General features: G+C 34.9%; 1 protein-coding gene and 1 long non-coding RNA gene across 3 annotated transcripts in view; one reads left to right on the top strand and one right to left on the bottom strand.

The window, feature by feature from the left end:
- The window catches only part of LOC123546872 (uncharacterized), a 52,302-nt gene that overhangs the window by 20,824 nt on the left and 12,589 nt on the right, over positions 1-18,889 (top strand). For both annotated transcript variants that reach the window (XM_053551172.1, XM_053551173.1), the window contains exons 14-18: positions 205-391; positions 3,634-3,791; positions 5,171-5,782; positions 6,277-6,410; positions 8,093-8,298. In XM_053551172.1, coding sequence (XP_053407147.1) covers positions 205-391; positions 3,634-3,791; positions 5,171-5,782; positions 6,277-6,410; positions 8,093-8,298 — 1,297 coding nt within the window. The remainder of the gene's footprint in view (positions 1-204; positions 392-3,633; positions 3,792-5,170; positions 5,783-6,276; positions 6,411-8,092; positions 8,299-18,889) is intronic.
- On the bottom strand, positions 10,679-18,669 carry LOC128559454 (uncharacterized). The gene is made up of 3 exons (XR_008372379.1): positions 18,285-18,669; positions 15,422-15,507; positions 10,679-14,241 (listed from the first exon to the last, which is right to left on the bottom strand). It is a non-coding gene; the product is annotated as an uncharacterized LOC128559454 (long non-coding RNA).

Consider the following 18,889-nt stretch of genomic DNA (forward strand, 5'->3'; position numbering starts at 1 on the left):
ATATAGATATAAAATATAAGAAGTGGTAGCAAGTTTGATATAGATATAAAATATAAGAAGTGGTTAGCAAGTTTGATAAAGATATAAAATATAAGAAGTGGTTAGCAAGTTTGATATAGATATAAGAAGTGGTTAGCAAGTTTGATATAGACATAAAATATAAGAAGTGGTTAGCAATAGAAGAAAGTATTTAAATCCTTACAGAGAAGAGAGATAAGCAGTACTGTGGGACTTACCTGCGCGAGGACACAATGCAGTTGTACGCAGTGCGACAGCAGAGCGCTCGGCCCGACCAGATTTGCATTCTGGACTTACACGACAATGGATCATGTATTACGAAAGACGATGTTGGTGTATATGTTAGAAGCATTAAATTTGTTGGTGATAACAGGTAAAGTGTTAATATCATATCTTGTTAAATTTGGCAAGATGTTTATGAAGTTTTAACTTATTGCTAGGACAAGATAATAGTGTTGATAGGTTTATATGCCTTTGATATAAATGAGGTTTATATGTCTTTGATATAAACGAGGTTTATATGCCTTTGATATGAATGAGGTTTATATGCCTTTGATATAAATGAGGTTTATATGCCTTTGATAGATTCTGAAATGATGTTTATATGCCTTTGATAGAAATTAGGTTTATATGCCTTTCATATAAATGAGGTTTATATGCCTTTGATATAAATGAGGTTTATATGCCTTTGATAGATTCTGAAATGAGGTTTATATGCCTTTGATATAAATTAGGTTTATATGCCTTTGATATAAATGAGGTTTATATGCCTTTGATAGAAATGAGGTTTATATGCCTTTGATATAAATGTGGTTTATATGCCTTTGATAGATTCTGAAATGAGGTTTATATGCCTTTGATAGAAATGAGGTTTATATGCCTTTGATATAAATGAGGTTTACATGGCTTTGATATCAATGAGGTTTATATGCCTTTGATATCAATGAGGTTTATATGCCTTTGATAGATTCTGAAATGAGGTTAATATGCCTTTGATATAAATGAGGTTTATATGCCTTTGATAGAAATGAGGTTTATATGCCTTTGATATAAATGTGGTTTATATGCCTTTGATATCAATGAGGTTTATATGCCTTTGATATGAATGAGGTTTATATGCCTTTGATATGAATGAGGTTTATATACCTTTGATATAAATGAGGTTTATATGCCTTTGATAGATTCTGAAATGAGGTTTATATGCCTTTGATAGAAATGAGGTTTATATGCCTTTGATAGAAATGAGGTTTATATGCCTTTGATAGAAATGAGGTTTATATGCCTTTGATATGAATGTTGTTTATATGCCTTTAATATGAATGAGGCTTATATGCCTTTGATATAAATGAGGTTTATATGCCTTTGATATCAATGAGGTTTATATGCCTTTGATAGAAATGAGTTTTATATGCCTTTGATATAAATGAGGTTTATATGCCTTTGATAGATTCTGAAATGAGGTTTATATGCCTTTGATAGAAATGAGGTTTATATGCCTTTGATATAAATGAGGTTTATATGCCTTTGATAGAAATGAGGTTGATATGCCTTTGATATAAATGAGGTTTATATGCCTTTGATAGATTCTGAAATGAGGTTTATATGCCTTTGATAGAAATGAGGTTTATATGCCTTTGATATAAATGAGGTTTATATGCCTTTGATATAAATGAGGTTTATATGCCTTTGATAGATTCTGAAATGAGGTTTATATGCCTTTGATATAAATGAGGTTTATATGCCTTTGATAGATTCTGAAATGAGGTTTATATGCCTTTGATAGAAATGAGGTTGATATGCCTTTGATATAAATGAGGTTTATATGCCTTCGATAGATTCTGAAATGAGGTTTATATGCCTTTGATAGAAATGAGGTTTATATGCCTTTGATAGAAATGAGGTTTATATGCCTTTGATATAAATGAGATTTATATGCCTTTGATAGAAATGAGGTTTATATGCCTTTGATATAAATGTGGTTTATATGCCTTTGATAGATTCTGAAATGAGGTTTATATGCCTTTGATAGAAATGAGGTTTATATGCCTTTGATAGAAATGAGGTTTATATGCCTTTGGCGGGGCCTCCGTGGCCGAGCGATTAGAGTCGTTGACTTCAAACCATTATCATTTGCCCCTCATCGATGTGGGTTTGAAACCTCATTTGGGGCGTAGAATTCTTCACGTGAGGAAGCCATCCAGCTGGCTTACAGAAGGTCGGTGGTTCTACCCAGGTGCCCGCTCGTGATGAAAGTATGCACGGAGGGACACCTGGGGTCTTCCTCCACCATTAAAGCTGGAAAGTCGCCATATGACCTAAAATTGTGTCGGTGCGACGTTAAACCCAACAAAATTAAATAAATATATGCCTTTGATATAAATATTGACAAATTTTGACCATATTATTTGGGGTTTTTCGTGTGTTTTTGTTTTGTTTTTTTTTTCAACCTAGAAAATGCAGTTAAAGTTTTGCATGCAGCTGTCAAGCTGTATTTCAGTAACAAGTACAAGTAGTGGATTGAAACTTCTCATCCTTTTATAACCAAGGGAGAGAAATCTTGATGGAAAATAATTCAAAGTATGGCCCTTATTTGACTTGGAAAATTTCTGTTGATCATTTGTTTTGCGTTTAATGCCGTTTTTCAACAGTATTTCAATTAATGTGTAATGGCAAGTAGTTAACCTATCCAGTGTTCCAGGATTCTGTGTCAGTACAAACCTGTTCTCTGTAAATAACTGCCAACCTCCCCAAGTGAATCAGAGGTGGAAGACGAATGATTTCAGACACAATGTCTTTTATCAAATCATCTGTGAGATATGCATCTAACCCTTGGATCACAATCCTTAGATCTGCACTCACCTTACTGAGCTAACCAGGCAGGCTGAAAATTGTGTTGAAGTTTTTACATTGCCATAATAAAAAATTTAATTTGTAATAAATTGTAGTGAAATGATTCAGTTATGTAGGTCTTGCCAAGTTATGGCCATTATTTAACCTGGAAGTTGTCATATAGTTGAGTGCGCTGTCTTAAATACAGCTCTTGTTTTTATCACATTACAATTTTCATAAAGGGACCACTTAAAGGGATGGGCAAGAAGATATCTGTTAACACAAATGGTCTCTTAATACTACATGATTTTACAAAGAAAAGAATTAAAAGGTGCTATTTTATTAGATTAGGTTGCTCAAACAAGTTTGATTGTATTTATGTCCATAAGTAAATTTAAATCCATAAAATACCAATCAGTTTGTGGAGCTATTGAACAGCAAGACTAAAGTACCATTCAGCATGGGTTTTGCAAAGGTATTCTAGTATTCTATGTGTTCACTTATTTTGTTTACTTTTTAGTGTCACATATTAGTATACATTTCATATGAATCTCTGCATAAAAAAATTGTCTTGAAATTTCTATTTCCTTTGAGTTAGACTTGAAATTTCCACTTCTTTTGTTAAAGACTTAAATTTCAACTACTGTTGTTTTAGACTTTAAATTTTGACATAAGTTCTTTTACACTTGAAATTTTAACAGATTTTGACTTCCATTGTTTTATATGAAATTTTAGACTGGAACCTACAATGTTTTACATTTTGTTTGATGTATATTTTTTTCTCAGGTACATGCTGCTAGATGTCTACACGAAAAAAGATGAGTATGATCCAGAGTCAGAAGAAAGATTGTACGAATCTTCAACCTCCTCACCTGTTACCTTTGACCCGAAACCAAACCATATTGTAGTCTCTTCTACTGGCAGGATTATTGCATGTTCAACAGGTATCATATACAGTGAAATCATTTCATCTTTAGCCTGCTGGCGGCAAGTGCTTCTGCTTTTGCGACCAGTGCAGACTAAGATCAGCCTGCATGGACTTGCAGGCTGATCATGGTCTGCACTGTTTGCTATTCAGTCAGTAAAATTTCAGTGAACACCCCTTTTTAATTATAAATGGTATTGCTTAAAATGAATGATGGACTAGTCTATTATAGAAATTTAGCAGGGTAAGGGTTAATTTCATGGGGAAGAAATTTCAAGGTTTCATGGGGATATAAATTTGAAAATGAAAGTGAGCTTTAGTGCAACAGCCTTGATAGCCAAGTGGTAGAGCTTCTGCTTTAGTGCAGGAGGTAGTGGGTTGGCACCCTGGCCGCATTATACCAAAGACGTAAAAAATGGTAGTAGTAGCTTTCTCGCTAGGTTTAGCATTAAGGGGATAGTGCTAGGACTAGTCAGCCCAATGTCTGTGTATTGTGACTGGGTGGGGTTTCATGTCACGTATCTATGGCATGATATTTCAGTGATGTACCTCTATGAAATTGGGCATTGGGCTCACTGCTACAAGGAGATGCTGTGATTTATAAGACTGAAAAATTGTTGAAAAATATGCTAAACCCAAACACACAAACACAAGTCATGCTGAATTTTAGTGCTTCATTTGGATTTAATTTTGTGGATTGACTGAACCACAAAGTCCACGAAAATTAGTGATAGCATGGAATTTAAGCTGTCTGATTAGAATGGTCATTTGTGCAATGGCCTCTCATAAATGGGAGACTTGCACAACTCCTGACCTAAAACATTTCTCTTTTCAACATAGAAGTTTTGCATGTAAATAGGTTTCTCATAAACTGCAGGACTGGATGCTTTCAAAGTTTGCACAAGTCTTTACATCTTTAAATGACCACATGGTAGGTTGCATTATTCTAGCTTACATTTGTCAAAATGATGTTACTTTTAAACTTAGAAATTTTGGTGAACATTATACATGCATGAAAGTTCTTAGTCTTAGAAACTATTGGACCAAATCTTTTCAAACTTCATGTGTCTTTAGTATAATGAGATAACCTCACATGACAAGTTGCAGAAACCTAGCTTACATTTTCTTCAAATTATGCCCTCTTTATTAGGTATTTTTTATGAATATTTTGCATGTAAGCGGTTTTGTCACAAACTGCTGAATAGAATGTTTCTCAACTCCATACAAAACTTTGGCATCATCAGGTGACCTCACAGGGCAAGTTTCATAACTCTGGCTTACGTGCACAAGTCTTTTGCATCATATATAGCTGTTCTAACAACTAACTTCTTTATTTCCTTTTCCTTCTTGTTTAGACAGTTGTATTTGTATTATTTTCAACTTAATGCTTCATTTCAGGAAATGAGGTAATGCTGTACAAGAAAGATAAGCATTCCAGACTTCAGTCATTTTTCAAAGCTAAGGAACACGAGCATGATGTGACTGCCCTGATTATCTCCCCTGATGAAACTCTTCTGGTTACCACGGATACGGTGAAAACTCTTTTTGGGGAAGAAAAAGACACTACAACTTATGTGTATGATGTAAAAACTAAGAAGAAAATACATGACATTGCTAAGACGATAGATGTAAATAGATGGAGTTTGGTCAGTCGAAAAAATCTAGTTACAAGAAAGTCGGGTTACAAAAATGAAGGGACCTTAATTGTCTATGACCTAGCAGATGGGAAAGTCATACAGGAAGTGGTCGTGAATGAAACATACAAGTTAGAAAAGTTGCATTTTCATTCGTCAGAAGAGTTTGTGTTTATATACTATCAAGACCTAGGAATTATGAATGGAATCGAGAATAAATATGCAGAGCTTGTGAATATCAGTTCCGGTAAAAGGTTCGGCAAATGTCCAGAAGAGTACAAAGGGCCATACTCTGGAGGACAGGTTTTTGGATCAGACAGTTTGTACTACACGATTTGCCACTGGAATAGAAGTGAAGTTTCTGTCCTTTTTGCAGGTATATTTATTTTCAATATTGCTGTTAAATGGTTATTTTGTCCTTTTGAAAGATATAATATAGCATGTTGAATAAGTTCCTCAAAAAATACTTTTTTGTTTGTTTTGGGTTTAACACCATTTTTCAACAGTATTTGAGTTATATATCAGCGGGGCAGTTAACTTAACCAGTGTTCCTGGATTCTGTACCAGTACAATATGTGAACTATGAACGAAATGTGTTCCAAATTGCTATGTACTTTCAGAATATACACAAAATGTGTTTCTCTTGTTAACTTGTATATATTTATGTATAAGAGACTATGTCAACACTTTAAGCAAAAAACACCTGCATGATCAAGTATTAGACAGAAGTTTGGTTATCTCAAAATAAAATACATGGTAGCTTGGAATTTTAGATTTAGAGTTACAACTATATGTACCTTTCAAAGAAATGTGATTGCTTAATGTCAAAAGTTTCTTGTGTGTTCATTTCTAAAATGACAAATATTTTAGGTCAAGTGAGCAACCCTCTAGATGAAGCTGTTGTAGTACATGTTTTGACTGGTCACAATCAGCCTGTCAGAGAGTTTGTTGTTCCCGCCAGTTTGGACATGTTACTTACAGTCTCGTGGGATAATACAATCAAGGTACAGGATTTTGAAGGTTACACCAATGCTTCTTCATCTTGCTGGTGGTCTGCATTTTAGACAAAACATGTCATTGCAACAAAAATGAAAACCTGTGATATGATTGTATAAAGTGTTCTGTTGATGTATAAGCAGGAAAAAAATAATGTTTTGTCAACATGTTATAACGTGAACAGCCTTGTAACTGGTCTCTTAGGGGGCATTTTGGTCAAGATTTTAAGAACTCACATTTCAAATCTCTTTCCTGTCTTTGCTGTGGGATTGGAACTCACATGGAGTGTAAAATTCTTAAGTGTTGGCAAGCATCTTCCTGCCTTACTAAAGGTTGGCCATTCTACCAAGGTACCTCTGCCCCACTGTACCTGAAATAATGTCAAGAGAGACACTGGTTCTTCTGCACTACTGAAGCTGAATGGCAATATGACCAAAATTATGTCTGTACTTGTAGTACGTGTAATCAGCTTCTGATACCCAGATGTCATGACATGTCACACTTTGGTAGGTACTTGTAGTACATGTAATCTGCATCTGATATCTAGATGTCATGACATGTCACACTTTGGTAGGTACTTGTAGTACGTGTAATCAGCTTCTGATATCCAGATGTCATGACATGTCACACTTTGGTAGGTACTTGTAGTACGTGTAATCAGCTTCTGATATCCAGATGTCATGACATGTCACACTTTGGTAGGTACTTGTAGTACGTGTAATCAGCTTCTGATATCCAGATGTCATGACATGTCACACTTTGGTAGGTACTTGTAGTACGTGTAATCAGCTTCTGATATCCAGATGTGATGACATGTCACACTTTGGTAGGTACTTGTAGTACATGTAATCTTCATCAGATATCCAGATGTGATGACATGTCACACTTTGGTAGGTACTTGTAGTACGTGTAATCAGCTTCTGATATCCAGATGTCATGACATGTCACACTTTGGTAGGTACTTGTAGTACATGTAATCAGCTTCTGATATCCAGATGTCATGACATGTCACACTTTGGTAAGTACTTGTAGCACATCTTATCAGCTTCAGATATCCAGATGTCATGACATGTCACACTTTGGTAGGTACTTGTAGTACATATAATCTGAATCTGATATCTAAATGTCATGACATGTCACACTTTGGTAAGTACTTGTAGCACATCTTATCAGCTTCAGATATCCAGATGTCATGACATGTCACACTTTGGTATGTACATGTAGTACATGTAACTTGTCACACTTTGGTAGGTACTTGAAATACATGTACTCTGTCATGACATGTCACACTTTGGTAGGTACTTGTAGTACATGTAATCTTCATCAGATATCCAGATGTGGTGACATGTCACACTTTGGTAGGTACTTGTAGTACATGTAATCTTCATCAGATATCCAGATGTGATGACATGTCACACTTTGGTAGGTACTTGTAGTACATGTAATCAGCATCTGATATCCAGATCTCATGACATGCCACACTTTGGTAGGTACTTGTAGTACATGTAATCAGCTTCTGATATCCTGATGTCATGACATGTCACACTTTGAATCGGCACAGCTGGAAAATATTTTCTTACAACAAAAATATTGATATTTACGGGTCTTCTTGTTATAAGGGTTTCATATATATCTTCTTGTATAAGGGTTTTACTAATATTTTATTTAATAAGTGTTTTAAATTTTGCAGGTGTGGGACTTAAAGTCCATATTAGGACATTTTCACTCGGAGTTGTCTGCTATAGAGCTGCAGATGGCAAAGAACAACTCGCCTATCTATGGTCAGAGCCATATTGGCGATGAACAGCAAACATTGAACCTCTCAGATATAGTGACACATTATAAACCTGCAGATACTGGGGCCAGACTAGAGACTACAAGGCTCGCATTTAACAGGTATTTTCTTTAATATTACTTCCTGTAACCTTTAGCCTGCTGGTGGCAAATGATTCTGCCTTTGCGACCAGTGCAGACCAAGATCAGCCTGCACTGTTCACTATTCAGTCAGTAAATTTTCAGTGAACACCCCTTCAATTGATTAATGGTACTGCCCAGATTGATTGATGGAACAGTCCATTTTAGAAATTTATTTGGCTAAAGGTTAATATTTATTGGGGACTTGTTTTCATAAATTTTGTTGTTTGGTCAATTCGCGAAATCAAATCTCATGAAACAAGTTTAATTCCCATTCATTTAACCTTCAAAATATATGTATTCCTGCGAAATTTGACTAAAACCAAAAAATTTCATGCCAAATTTCAAGGTATGTGAATTTTGTGAAAACTGTATAGACTGTGTAACAGTTACACTAACATGTAAAGGACTAAATTTCATGGATTTCATTAAAACAACACAATTAATTTCCAAGGAAAACTCAGAATGTCCTGAATTGTTTTAAAACTTTATTGCAAAGTTTAGATACTTTTTAGATTAAGTATGTTCACTTTTAAGGTATCTGATCCACAAATAGGTAACATTTCGACCCCATGTTGTTTTGGTATTATTTGAAAGAGTTGTGTCTGCTGAACAAGAATAAGTAAATAAGATGACCATAAATAATATGCATGAATCATTACAGGCTTGTTTTTTTTTATTACGAAATGATAAATCTTACACTATAATAACTGGATTTCGGTTGAAGTAGCATTGAAGACTACTGGGTATAAAGGAAAAAAAGAAAAAGTCTATAACATATTTTTGTCATGTAATATATATTTTCTTTTTCAGTAGAAAATACACTTTCAAATAATACCAAAATTATATGAGCTTACCAGGCAACAATATTTGATATATTTTAGTAGCACTGTTATATAGAACTTGCTTATTTGTGGATCAGATACCTTAAGTCTTGACTCAGTGGGCCTAAGTTTGTAGTTTCAGGTTCTCTTAATTACCAGTCCAGAGGTCTTGCGTTTGATACTTTGTAGTGGTGGATATTCTCTATTATACAAATGTGGGAGAACACAGGAAAATTGTAGTCTTTGTCCTTCACCTGTGAGACATGTAATAAAGTTCTGAGTCAGTTCTGGTTTGGAATCCAGGAGCACTGTTTAGGCTAAAAAAGAAATTTGTTACTTTAAATAGATCAGAAGATCAATCTGACTAAAGTACATCTCCTATTACACTAAGCATAGGATCTGAGAACGACCTATTCATAGCCTCGTTCTAACGACCCTTTCGCTAGCCAATCAGAGCTTAACTTACAACATTTTGCAAATCTACCTGTATCCTTGACTTTTGATATTTACAATTGTTATGTCGGAATGTGTCAGATCTTCGTTTAGAAGATCAAGTACTTCAGTCAGATTGATCAGAAGATACTCACAATGGTTTTATTTTGGCTAATATTTTAGAATAATGCCAGTTGTTGATTCGGCGTTTTCCTGGTCCCGTGTTCACATTTTAAGCATTTTCCGATCTTAGCTGAGTTTGAGTTTAATATTTTAATATCAGTTTTTAAATTACTAAAACTTCAAGGTTAAATTCCATCTGAGACAGACCATCAATACTGAATAGCCACTTGAAAATAATTTTGAGCCTATATAATTAAGTTTTAAACGTACGATTTTGGTATAGATGACAAATAAAGTTTCATTATCAAACTCAGCTGAGACTGAAAACATTTTGTGAACACGAGGCCTGATTATTAGTGTGCACCATGTCGTAAAACACAAATAGTGACTAGTCTCCCATTTCGAGAATTATTTTCACCACAAATGAGGCTGATAACCATGAAATCGCTAACTAAAACTGACGCAAAAATTACCCAGTCTACAATAACTGCAGTATTACTGAAACAATGGTGTTAACATCCAGTCAAACAAGCAAGTGTTATAGTAATAGTGAAATGATTGAGTATTCCCATTCGCTCCAGAAATATTAATATGAAATAAGGCACTGCCTCAATCGGGAATCGATCAGACTTCAACTCATCCCTTTAACATTTAAAAAAAACTGCCTACTAGGGTGTTAACAGGCAAATTGTTGAGAAGCACAATGACAGACTTAAGGTGATCCCATCAGCTCACACTGTGCTCAGGTGAGCTAAAAATCATACAAACTGAAAAGTTACTAGATTGCAACTCACTGTTAACAAGACTTAACAGACAGACACACATCAACAATCTATTTGCACCACAGCAGGTTAAGAGCTCAGTCTAGGGAGACATATTAGCCTTCTTGTGCAGGCTTGATTTTTTTCTATTTGTGTTGTGTAATTCTGAAATTACTCGTAAAACAAATCCTAATTTTGCTTTTATATACACATTACAAAGACTTGCATTACACTTTATTTATTGAATAAAATGTTCACATGTTTAAGGTTTATCTGTATACACATTTATAATGATCACAGATCACATAATTTGTTTTATCCATACAAGAAATAGAGCTGAACTGTGAATAACAACTTTTAATAACAGTACTGGATACTTTTGTCAGGCTTTGAAATAAGTATTGTCAAAATAAAGAAAATGTGACTTGCTGTAATCTGTATTCTAAAATGTACAATTTCTCTTACAACAAGAACAAATAAACAAGAGGGCCATGATGGCCCTGTATCGCTCACCTGTGATATTGACCTAAGGATCATCAAGATAACATTCTGACCAAGTTACATTAAGATATGATCATAAATGTAGCCTCTAAAGAGTTAACTAGCTTTTCCTTTGATTTGACTTGATGACCTAGTTTTTGACCCCACATGACCAAGATTCAAACTTGACTTAAAGATCATCAACATTCTGTTTAAGTTTCATGAAGATGCAGTCATAAATGTGGCCTCTAGAGTGTTAACAAGCTTTTCCTTTGATTTGACCTAGTGACCTAGTTTTTAATCCCACCTGACCCAGATTTAACTTGGCCTATAGATCATCAAGATTAAAATTCTGACCAAGTTTCATTAAGATATGGTCATAAATGTGGCCACTACAGTGTTAACAAGCTTTTCCTTTGATTTGGCCTGGTGACCTAGTTTTTGACCCTAGATGACCCAATTTCAAACTCGTCCAATATTTTATTGAGAGTAACATTCTGACCAAGTTTCATTAAGACTGGGCCAAAATTGTGACCTCTAGAGTGTTAACAAGCTTTTCCCTTGATTTAACCTGGTGACCTAGTTTTTGACCCCACTTAAGCCAGATTTTAATCTGATCTATGGATCATTAAGATTAACATTTTGACCAAGTTTCATTAAGATATGGTCATAAATGTGGCTTCTAGAGTGTCAACTAGTTTTTTCTTTGATTTGACCTAGTGACCTATTTTTTGACCCTACATAACCCAGATTCAGACTGGACCTTGAGATCATCAAGATAAACATTCTGACCAAGTTTCATGAAGATATAGTCTTAATTGTGACCTCTACAGTGTTAACCAGTTTTTCCTTTGATTTGACTTTGTGACCTAGTTTTTGATCCCAGATGACCCAATATCAAATGTGTCCAATATTTTATTAAGGTTAACATTCTGACCAAGTTTCATAAAGATAAGGTCAAAATTGTGATCTCTAGAGTGTCAACAGTCAAATTGTTGATGACGGACTGAACGGACATCGGACACAGGGCGATCACAAAAGCTCACCTTGTTGTATGGAAAAGGTTTAAATGTTCCCCGTCATCCTGACCTTTGGAACTCTAAATCAATACAGGTAATCTGCTGGTCAAGACCAACCTTGTACTAAATTTTGTGTTTCTCATCCCAAGCATCCTGAAGTTATTGTCCAAAAACTGTTTTAAAGAACCGTTATTTTGTTGAATTTAACATCACACCGACACAAGGTAGGTCATATGGCGACTTTCCAGTTTTAATGGTGGAGGAAGACCCCAGGTGCCCCTCCGTGCATTATTTTAAAGAACCAGGTCAGTGTGACCTTGACCTGTGACCTACTGACCTCAACATCATTAGGGGTCACCTGCTGGTCATAATCAACCTCCCTTACAATTTTCATGATCTTAGGCTCAAGCATTCTCAAGTTATAATCTGAAAAACATTTCACTGTTTTGCCTTATTGTGACCTTGACCTACTGACCTCAAAGTAAAACTTGACCTGTATTTCATGATGTGACACCTGTGTACCAAACTTTATCATCCTAGGCTCAAGGTCTCAAGTTATCACTCGGAAACGGTTCAACTGTTCAAGGTCACTGTGAGCTTGACCTTTGATCTATTGACCTCAAATTCAAACAACCTGTATTTTATCATGTTACACCTGTGTTACAAAAGCTAAGATCCCAGGCCAAAGCGTTTGCAAGTTATCTTGACCTTTGACCTACTGACCCCAAAGTCGTCTTGACCTGTACCTATGTACCAAAAAATATTTAAATCGGTCAAGCTTTTCATGAGTTATCATCTGGAAGCCATGAAAACCTACTGACTGAAAGACAGACAAGCTTACTACATGGGGGTATAACAGAACATTCTCTTTAAAATCTCAAGAAAAATATTACTTTACTGTAACTATGTTAATTACAATGTAGTAGACATTCTTTACAAAATAAACCAGAAAACAATTATCTAAAATAAGATTAATGAAACTTTAGTATGTTTTATGAGAACTAGATGCCCATGGGCAATATGTCGAGCCCGCCAGCTGTCAAAAGGACTGGGAGTTGTACATGACACTCCTTGTCTCACTGAGGCAAACATTTATGCCAAATAAAAGAGATTGCAAAAAGTTACAATATAAATTATTTACAGTAACAACAAAGGAACGTAAATTTAAAAAAAAAATTAAAAAAAAATTTAAAAAAAAAAAAAATATAAAAAAATTCTAAGTCCACACAAAAATCCGCACCACCAGAGATAGGTCAAAATACACCTGAAAATTGGATGTAACATGCATGTTGTACTACAGAAAAGTGGTCTTGATTTTTCCCTATGACCAGTAATAAAAAAGTTACAAATGTAAGCTATTTATAGTAACAACAAAGGGAAGTAATTCTAGGATCTTATGCATGACCCTCCGTCGCATGATGATGAACAATTGTGCCAAGTTACATCAAAATCCCTCTATGCATCAAAAAGAAATGCTCCAGACAAAGTCATTCTTGTATCTGACTTTTGACCTCTTAAGTGTGGCCTTGATCTTAGACCTAGGGAACTGGTTCTTCCGCATGACACTCCGTCTCATGGTGATGAACATTTGTGCCAAGTTACATCAAAATCCCTCCATGCATGAAGAAGAAATACTCCGGACAAAGTTGTCATTCTTGTATCCTTTGACCTCTAAGTGTGACCTTGACCTTAGACCTAGGGACCTGGTTCTTGCGCATCACACTCCATCTAATGATGGTGAACAATTGTGCCAAGTTACATCAAAATCCCTCCATGCATGAAGAAGAAATGCTCCAGACAAAGTCATTTTTGAATTTGACCTTTGACCTGTAAGTGTGACCTTGGCCTTTGAGATAGGAACCTGGGGTTTGTGCATGACACTCCGTCTCACTGAGGTTAACATTCATACCAAATATAAACAAGATTGCTCCATGCATGTCCAAGTTATGGTCTGGACAAACAAATCCGGACGGACGCACGCACGCACATACACCGAACAGACATTTGGACAACTATGTCTTCACTTCTGAAAGCGGGCTCGTCAATAACAAAACCAATGTGATAATACATTATCTCTTAAAGTAACAGAGCTTAGTCAATCACTGCTGCTCTCAAAATAAATTTAGTTTCCAAGTAAATCCTGAATTCCTATCCTTAAAAGTTTTTTTTTTCAAGTTCCCTTGTATTTCTGTCTTTTCATATTTTCTGGTGTTTCTTTCTTGCTTTTCAAGTATACTGGATTTGTTGACCTTCCATTTTGTAGCTGCCTGCTCTCAAGAAGTAAACCTGTAAAACACAAATCAAACATTGTAAATTGATAAAAAGAGACCCCAACCAACTTTCATAAAGATCCCATGAAAAATGTGACCGCTACAGTGGTCACAAGCAAAAGTTTACGGACGCACGCACAGACGACGGACGCAGCGCGATCACAAAAGCTCACTAAAAAATCAATATCTGAGAACCGCTTCCTCCGGTAATACTAAGCTGTAAACAAAATTAAACCATTTGTTGATGTAATTTTTGGGAAATGTTACCTTGCATTTTGGGATGCTGGGAAAAAAATGCAATATTTTTGGACTGGGAAGTGGCCGAATATAGGCCTCTGTCATATAAGGATGAAAAGCCCTGCCAGCTAACAATTTCTGACAAGAAATCATTTTCAAAGTTTTTCTTTTCGGTGAGTTCTATATGGAATTAAATTCTTTGGGTAATTTTGAAAGAGGACCACCCCATGATCATTCTGTGAAGTTTGGTGTAAATCTGCCCAAGGGTTCTGAAGAAGATTTTTTACAAATTGTTGACACATGACGAACATCAACTCGTGTTGTCACCCTGTGACATGTGATCGAGCTAATAATTGTTTAAATTTGCATACATGTATTAATTTTTATGGTTTTGTCCAGAAATGTTTTTTCATCAAGAAAATGAAATGGGAGTCTAAATCTAAGGCCTAAAAAAAATTCTTTGTTTCCGGTAACATGCTAAAAAAAATTAGGGTAGGTAGGTCGGAAAAACTTTTTCTTTGGATTTTTTAAAATTATTTTTAGGGAGACTTTTTGGAAATTATTTTTGTGTCAAAAAATAAATACAAATAGGGGTGTTATGCCTCTAGAGCATTAGTAAGTTGATTTATAACATCACTGTCCATGTTTAAAGCATAAAAAGTGCAGTTTTGCAACTTTTTGACAAACTTTTTGTCAAAAAATTGAAAAAAAAATGTTCTCAAAGGCCATAAAAACATTTAGGGTCTGGCCAAAAATTTATGGTAGGTCAGGATACAGGAAACAGACAATTTTTTTACGCCTAATGTTCCTTGGTATTTGATTCTGTGCACTGACTCAATCGCAAAAATCTGTCCACACAAATACTAATTTGTATACAGTAATTATCATGCTTTTTGAATGATTGAAACTGCTGCCCACAGCTGCAACTATATAATAAAGAAACAGAAAGATAGAAATACCTTATGAGCTGCAAGCAAGTGGTTTCAGTCTGTCAACAAGCACTTTGGAGCAGTACAACAATACTCTGTATAATAGACCAAGATGCCTGAAAATAGTGAAAAAGTGAGCAAATTAAGAAAACATGGACAACCAGCAGTTTTGAAATTTCAAAGGTCTAAGGGCTAACATCTTTTTTGCAGTTTTTCAATTTTCATGCCAATAAAATGACCCCAATTATATTATTGGCATGGCGGGAGAAATTTGTGAAATAAAACTTTTTTAATGAAAATAAAACAGTAGCAAATTTTGTCAAAATGTACAATGAAACAAAGTAAATGCGGTTAAAAATTTCAGTTTTGAAAAAGAAAAGTCACTGTATGAGTATAGGTTTGTTTACACGACTGACCAGCCAGAACAGCAAAACATTACTTTAACTCAGTGAATTCCAGGTACCTTTTTGACTTGGTGGTCTATGACCTTCACTTTGCTCGATATCTTTAAAAGGCAAAAACAGACTTGTAAAGCAGCTAGAAGAATCTGTTCTGCCTTCCTCAGTTTAGTATGAACACAGGAGCCGACAAAATGCTACAATTGTTTATTGGTATGTGACGGTCATGATTCATAAATGTATAAATATAACTTTAAACATATTTGAGTATGTGTGCAGTGTACAAAATTCAGATTTCAACTAACCCATTCTGGCAACCAGATAGAAAATTTTCCAAGCCTGACACCAAATTATTATTTCACATGCCTGAACTTAAAGCTGAATTTTGAACCATAAACATGATAAAACAACTGGTCTAGCTCATACCCTCAAAATACTTCATCATATTGCTTGGGACATGATCAACTGGGGATTCTTAGAAGAACAGGAATTGAATGCATCGGAACAACAAGTAATGTGAGCGGCTTCAGTTTGCATTTGCAGAGCTCAAATTTAACTTTTTTTACCAACATACTGCAAATTTTAGCACGTAGCTTTTTTTTCTTGTTGCTAAATCTGAAATCTACTTGCAAATTTAGACTTTCAATTAAAAATGTTAGAATATCCTAAAAAATCATGCTAGAACATCAATATTGTTTGCACGGTTTTCCTTGGCATAAATTTTGTGCGTTATAACTCAAAATGACCCTCAAAGTAATTCGGAACGCATCATTGATGGCGTAACTTAACTACTGGCTGAAACTACGGCAAGGCAAATTTTCATACTTAATATTAAAAATACCGATTCAACTGTATACATGTAAGAATTAGTAAGATAGCCTGCGTTCTAGATTTAATTATAAGATAGACCTCTACATTTCTTTTAATATAATCAGTAATCCATTCAACAAAAAATGGCTAACCAAAAAAGATGTAGACTGGCTCCCGTCCCTATGTTTGTTCTTATTTACATATATCAGTTTTCTTCATTAAGAGGGAAGTAACTCCAGAAGATTGTTTCTACATTAAGGTTTTTTATCGCCCCTGGCTCCGAACATAGGTTCAGCCATCAGATAAAATTGTGCTTTTTTAGAGGCGTAAAAGTTTCTTATAAAATGTTTCCAGTATTTATATAAAAATAACCATGCAGCCAGGGAGCCAGGCTAAAAAAGATGTTGTGTTTTCTGTTATCCTCAAATGAAAGCGAATCTACAAACATTAACCAAAACCGCAACAATTTTGACTATTATTTGTATTTGCAAAATAAATTGTGTGAAATTTTTATCTTAACTCGCATTCCATGAAACTGACTTGCATTTAGCGAGTCCAAAATTTGAGCCCTGTGATTTGTGAAAGTATATAATTACATCTTCTGCATGATTATGGTTCTGACTAACTCTTAAACTCTTGCATTTATGGAACAGTTTGAATTCAATTCCTTCATAATTCTGACCAACTAATCGAGCATGCTTCAGAGCTCCAGATAAGAGCTGTATTTTTGTAAATATGAATTAGTTAGGGATCAGATATGACTTAATCTTAAAATGTGGCCATATCAATACGGATTTATTTTAAAATGTGGTTGTATCAGTACGACATGTAAACAGTATTACATATTCCAAAGAAAGATCGAGCTGAATTGCATGTCTGCGCCAAGTTGCGCTTATCAACGTTATACCGACTGTTGACAATTTGCACGGTGTCAAATGAGTGTGGTATATACGAAACAAACGCCAATAGCATAATGAAATGATTAATGTAATGCATTAACACATTTATTTTTTGGACTTCAAAAATTATGCGTCATAAAAATCTGAAAAGGGGAAATAATTCTACCAAAACTGAAGGCAACCAAGTTATTTTTATTTTAATTTGTGTCATATGAACCAAGTTTGAAAGAAATATCTTTACTATTTTTCAAAAAATGTTAGTTTTTATGTCGAAAGCCAGATCGGGCAATGTTACCAGCCTGTTTAAAATCTATATTTTTTTCTATAAGCCAATCCGATTCCCTATATACATTTAGGCTGAGCACAGCTTATTGGCAGAATCATAAGCTCAACTTGCACGGTGTCAAATGAGTGTGGAATATACGAAACAAATGCAAATAGCATAATGTAATGCATTAACACATAATTTTTTGGACTTCAAAAATTATGCGTCATAAAAATCTGAAAAGGGGAAATAATTCTACCAAAACTGAAGGCAACCAAGTTATTTGTGTCATATGAACCAAGTTTGAAAGAAATATCTTTACTATTTTTCAAAAAATGTTAGTTTTTATGCCGAAAGCCCGATCGGGCAATGTTACCAGCCTGTTTAAAATCTATATTTTTTTCTATAAGCCAACCAGATTCCCTATATTTCTAAGGCTGAGCAATAAGGAATTTCTATGCTTTTTATGGGTGGGGTGTTTGTTTACATTATTATTATACAATGGAAAGTTAGTTACTCACGTTTCTAAAAATGTCAACAGGTACAACCATGCACATGCTGTACTGGAGTGCCATCCATATTCTATATAAAAGTAAAATAATTCCATTTATCAGTCATGCCTGCAAGTAAAATCACGGATTTCTTAATTTTAAAAATCCAATACTGTTTGCTTAGTGAGTAACAGAGAAGTTCAAAGAAACTAAAGTACCGGAAAGGAATTAAAATAATATCTGAAAAGCGACACAAAGGTGAATCTATTCTCTCATTCCCCGAGCTGAAGAACTCGTTGGAGAATGTTTTTGTTTTCTCGAATTTTCAAAATGTCGGCGCCAGTGTAACAGTAGATCTACTGTATCCACTCTCACTCTAAATATAAAAATATTCAAAATGTCGCCGTTTAAAAATGCTACTCAGTATTGAATAAAGCATGTTTGTATCACAAATTATATCAGTGTTAAGTCACGTTACCGGCTGATTAGCTTCTGACGCAACAAAATTAACAGCTTACTTTGAATACTCTTTTGGGTCGCAGACATCTTATTGTGCGGATATTGCGTTTCGCCTACTGATCTGACGGACGCTTATTAACATTAACGAAGACCGTGATATCCCGAATTTCATCGGG

This window comes from Mercenaria mercenaria, chromosome 9, assembly GCF_021730395.1.
Source record: "Mercenaria mercenaria strain notata chromosome 9, MADL_Memer_1, whole genome shotgun sequence".
NCBI lineage: Eukaryota > Metazoa > Mollusca > Bivalvia > Venerida > Veneridae > Mercenaria > Mercenaria mercenaria.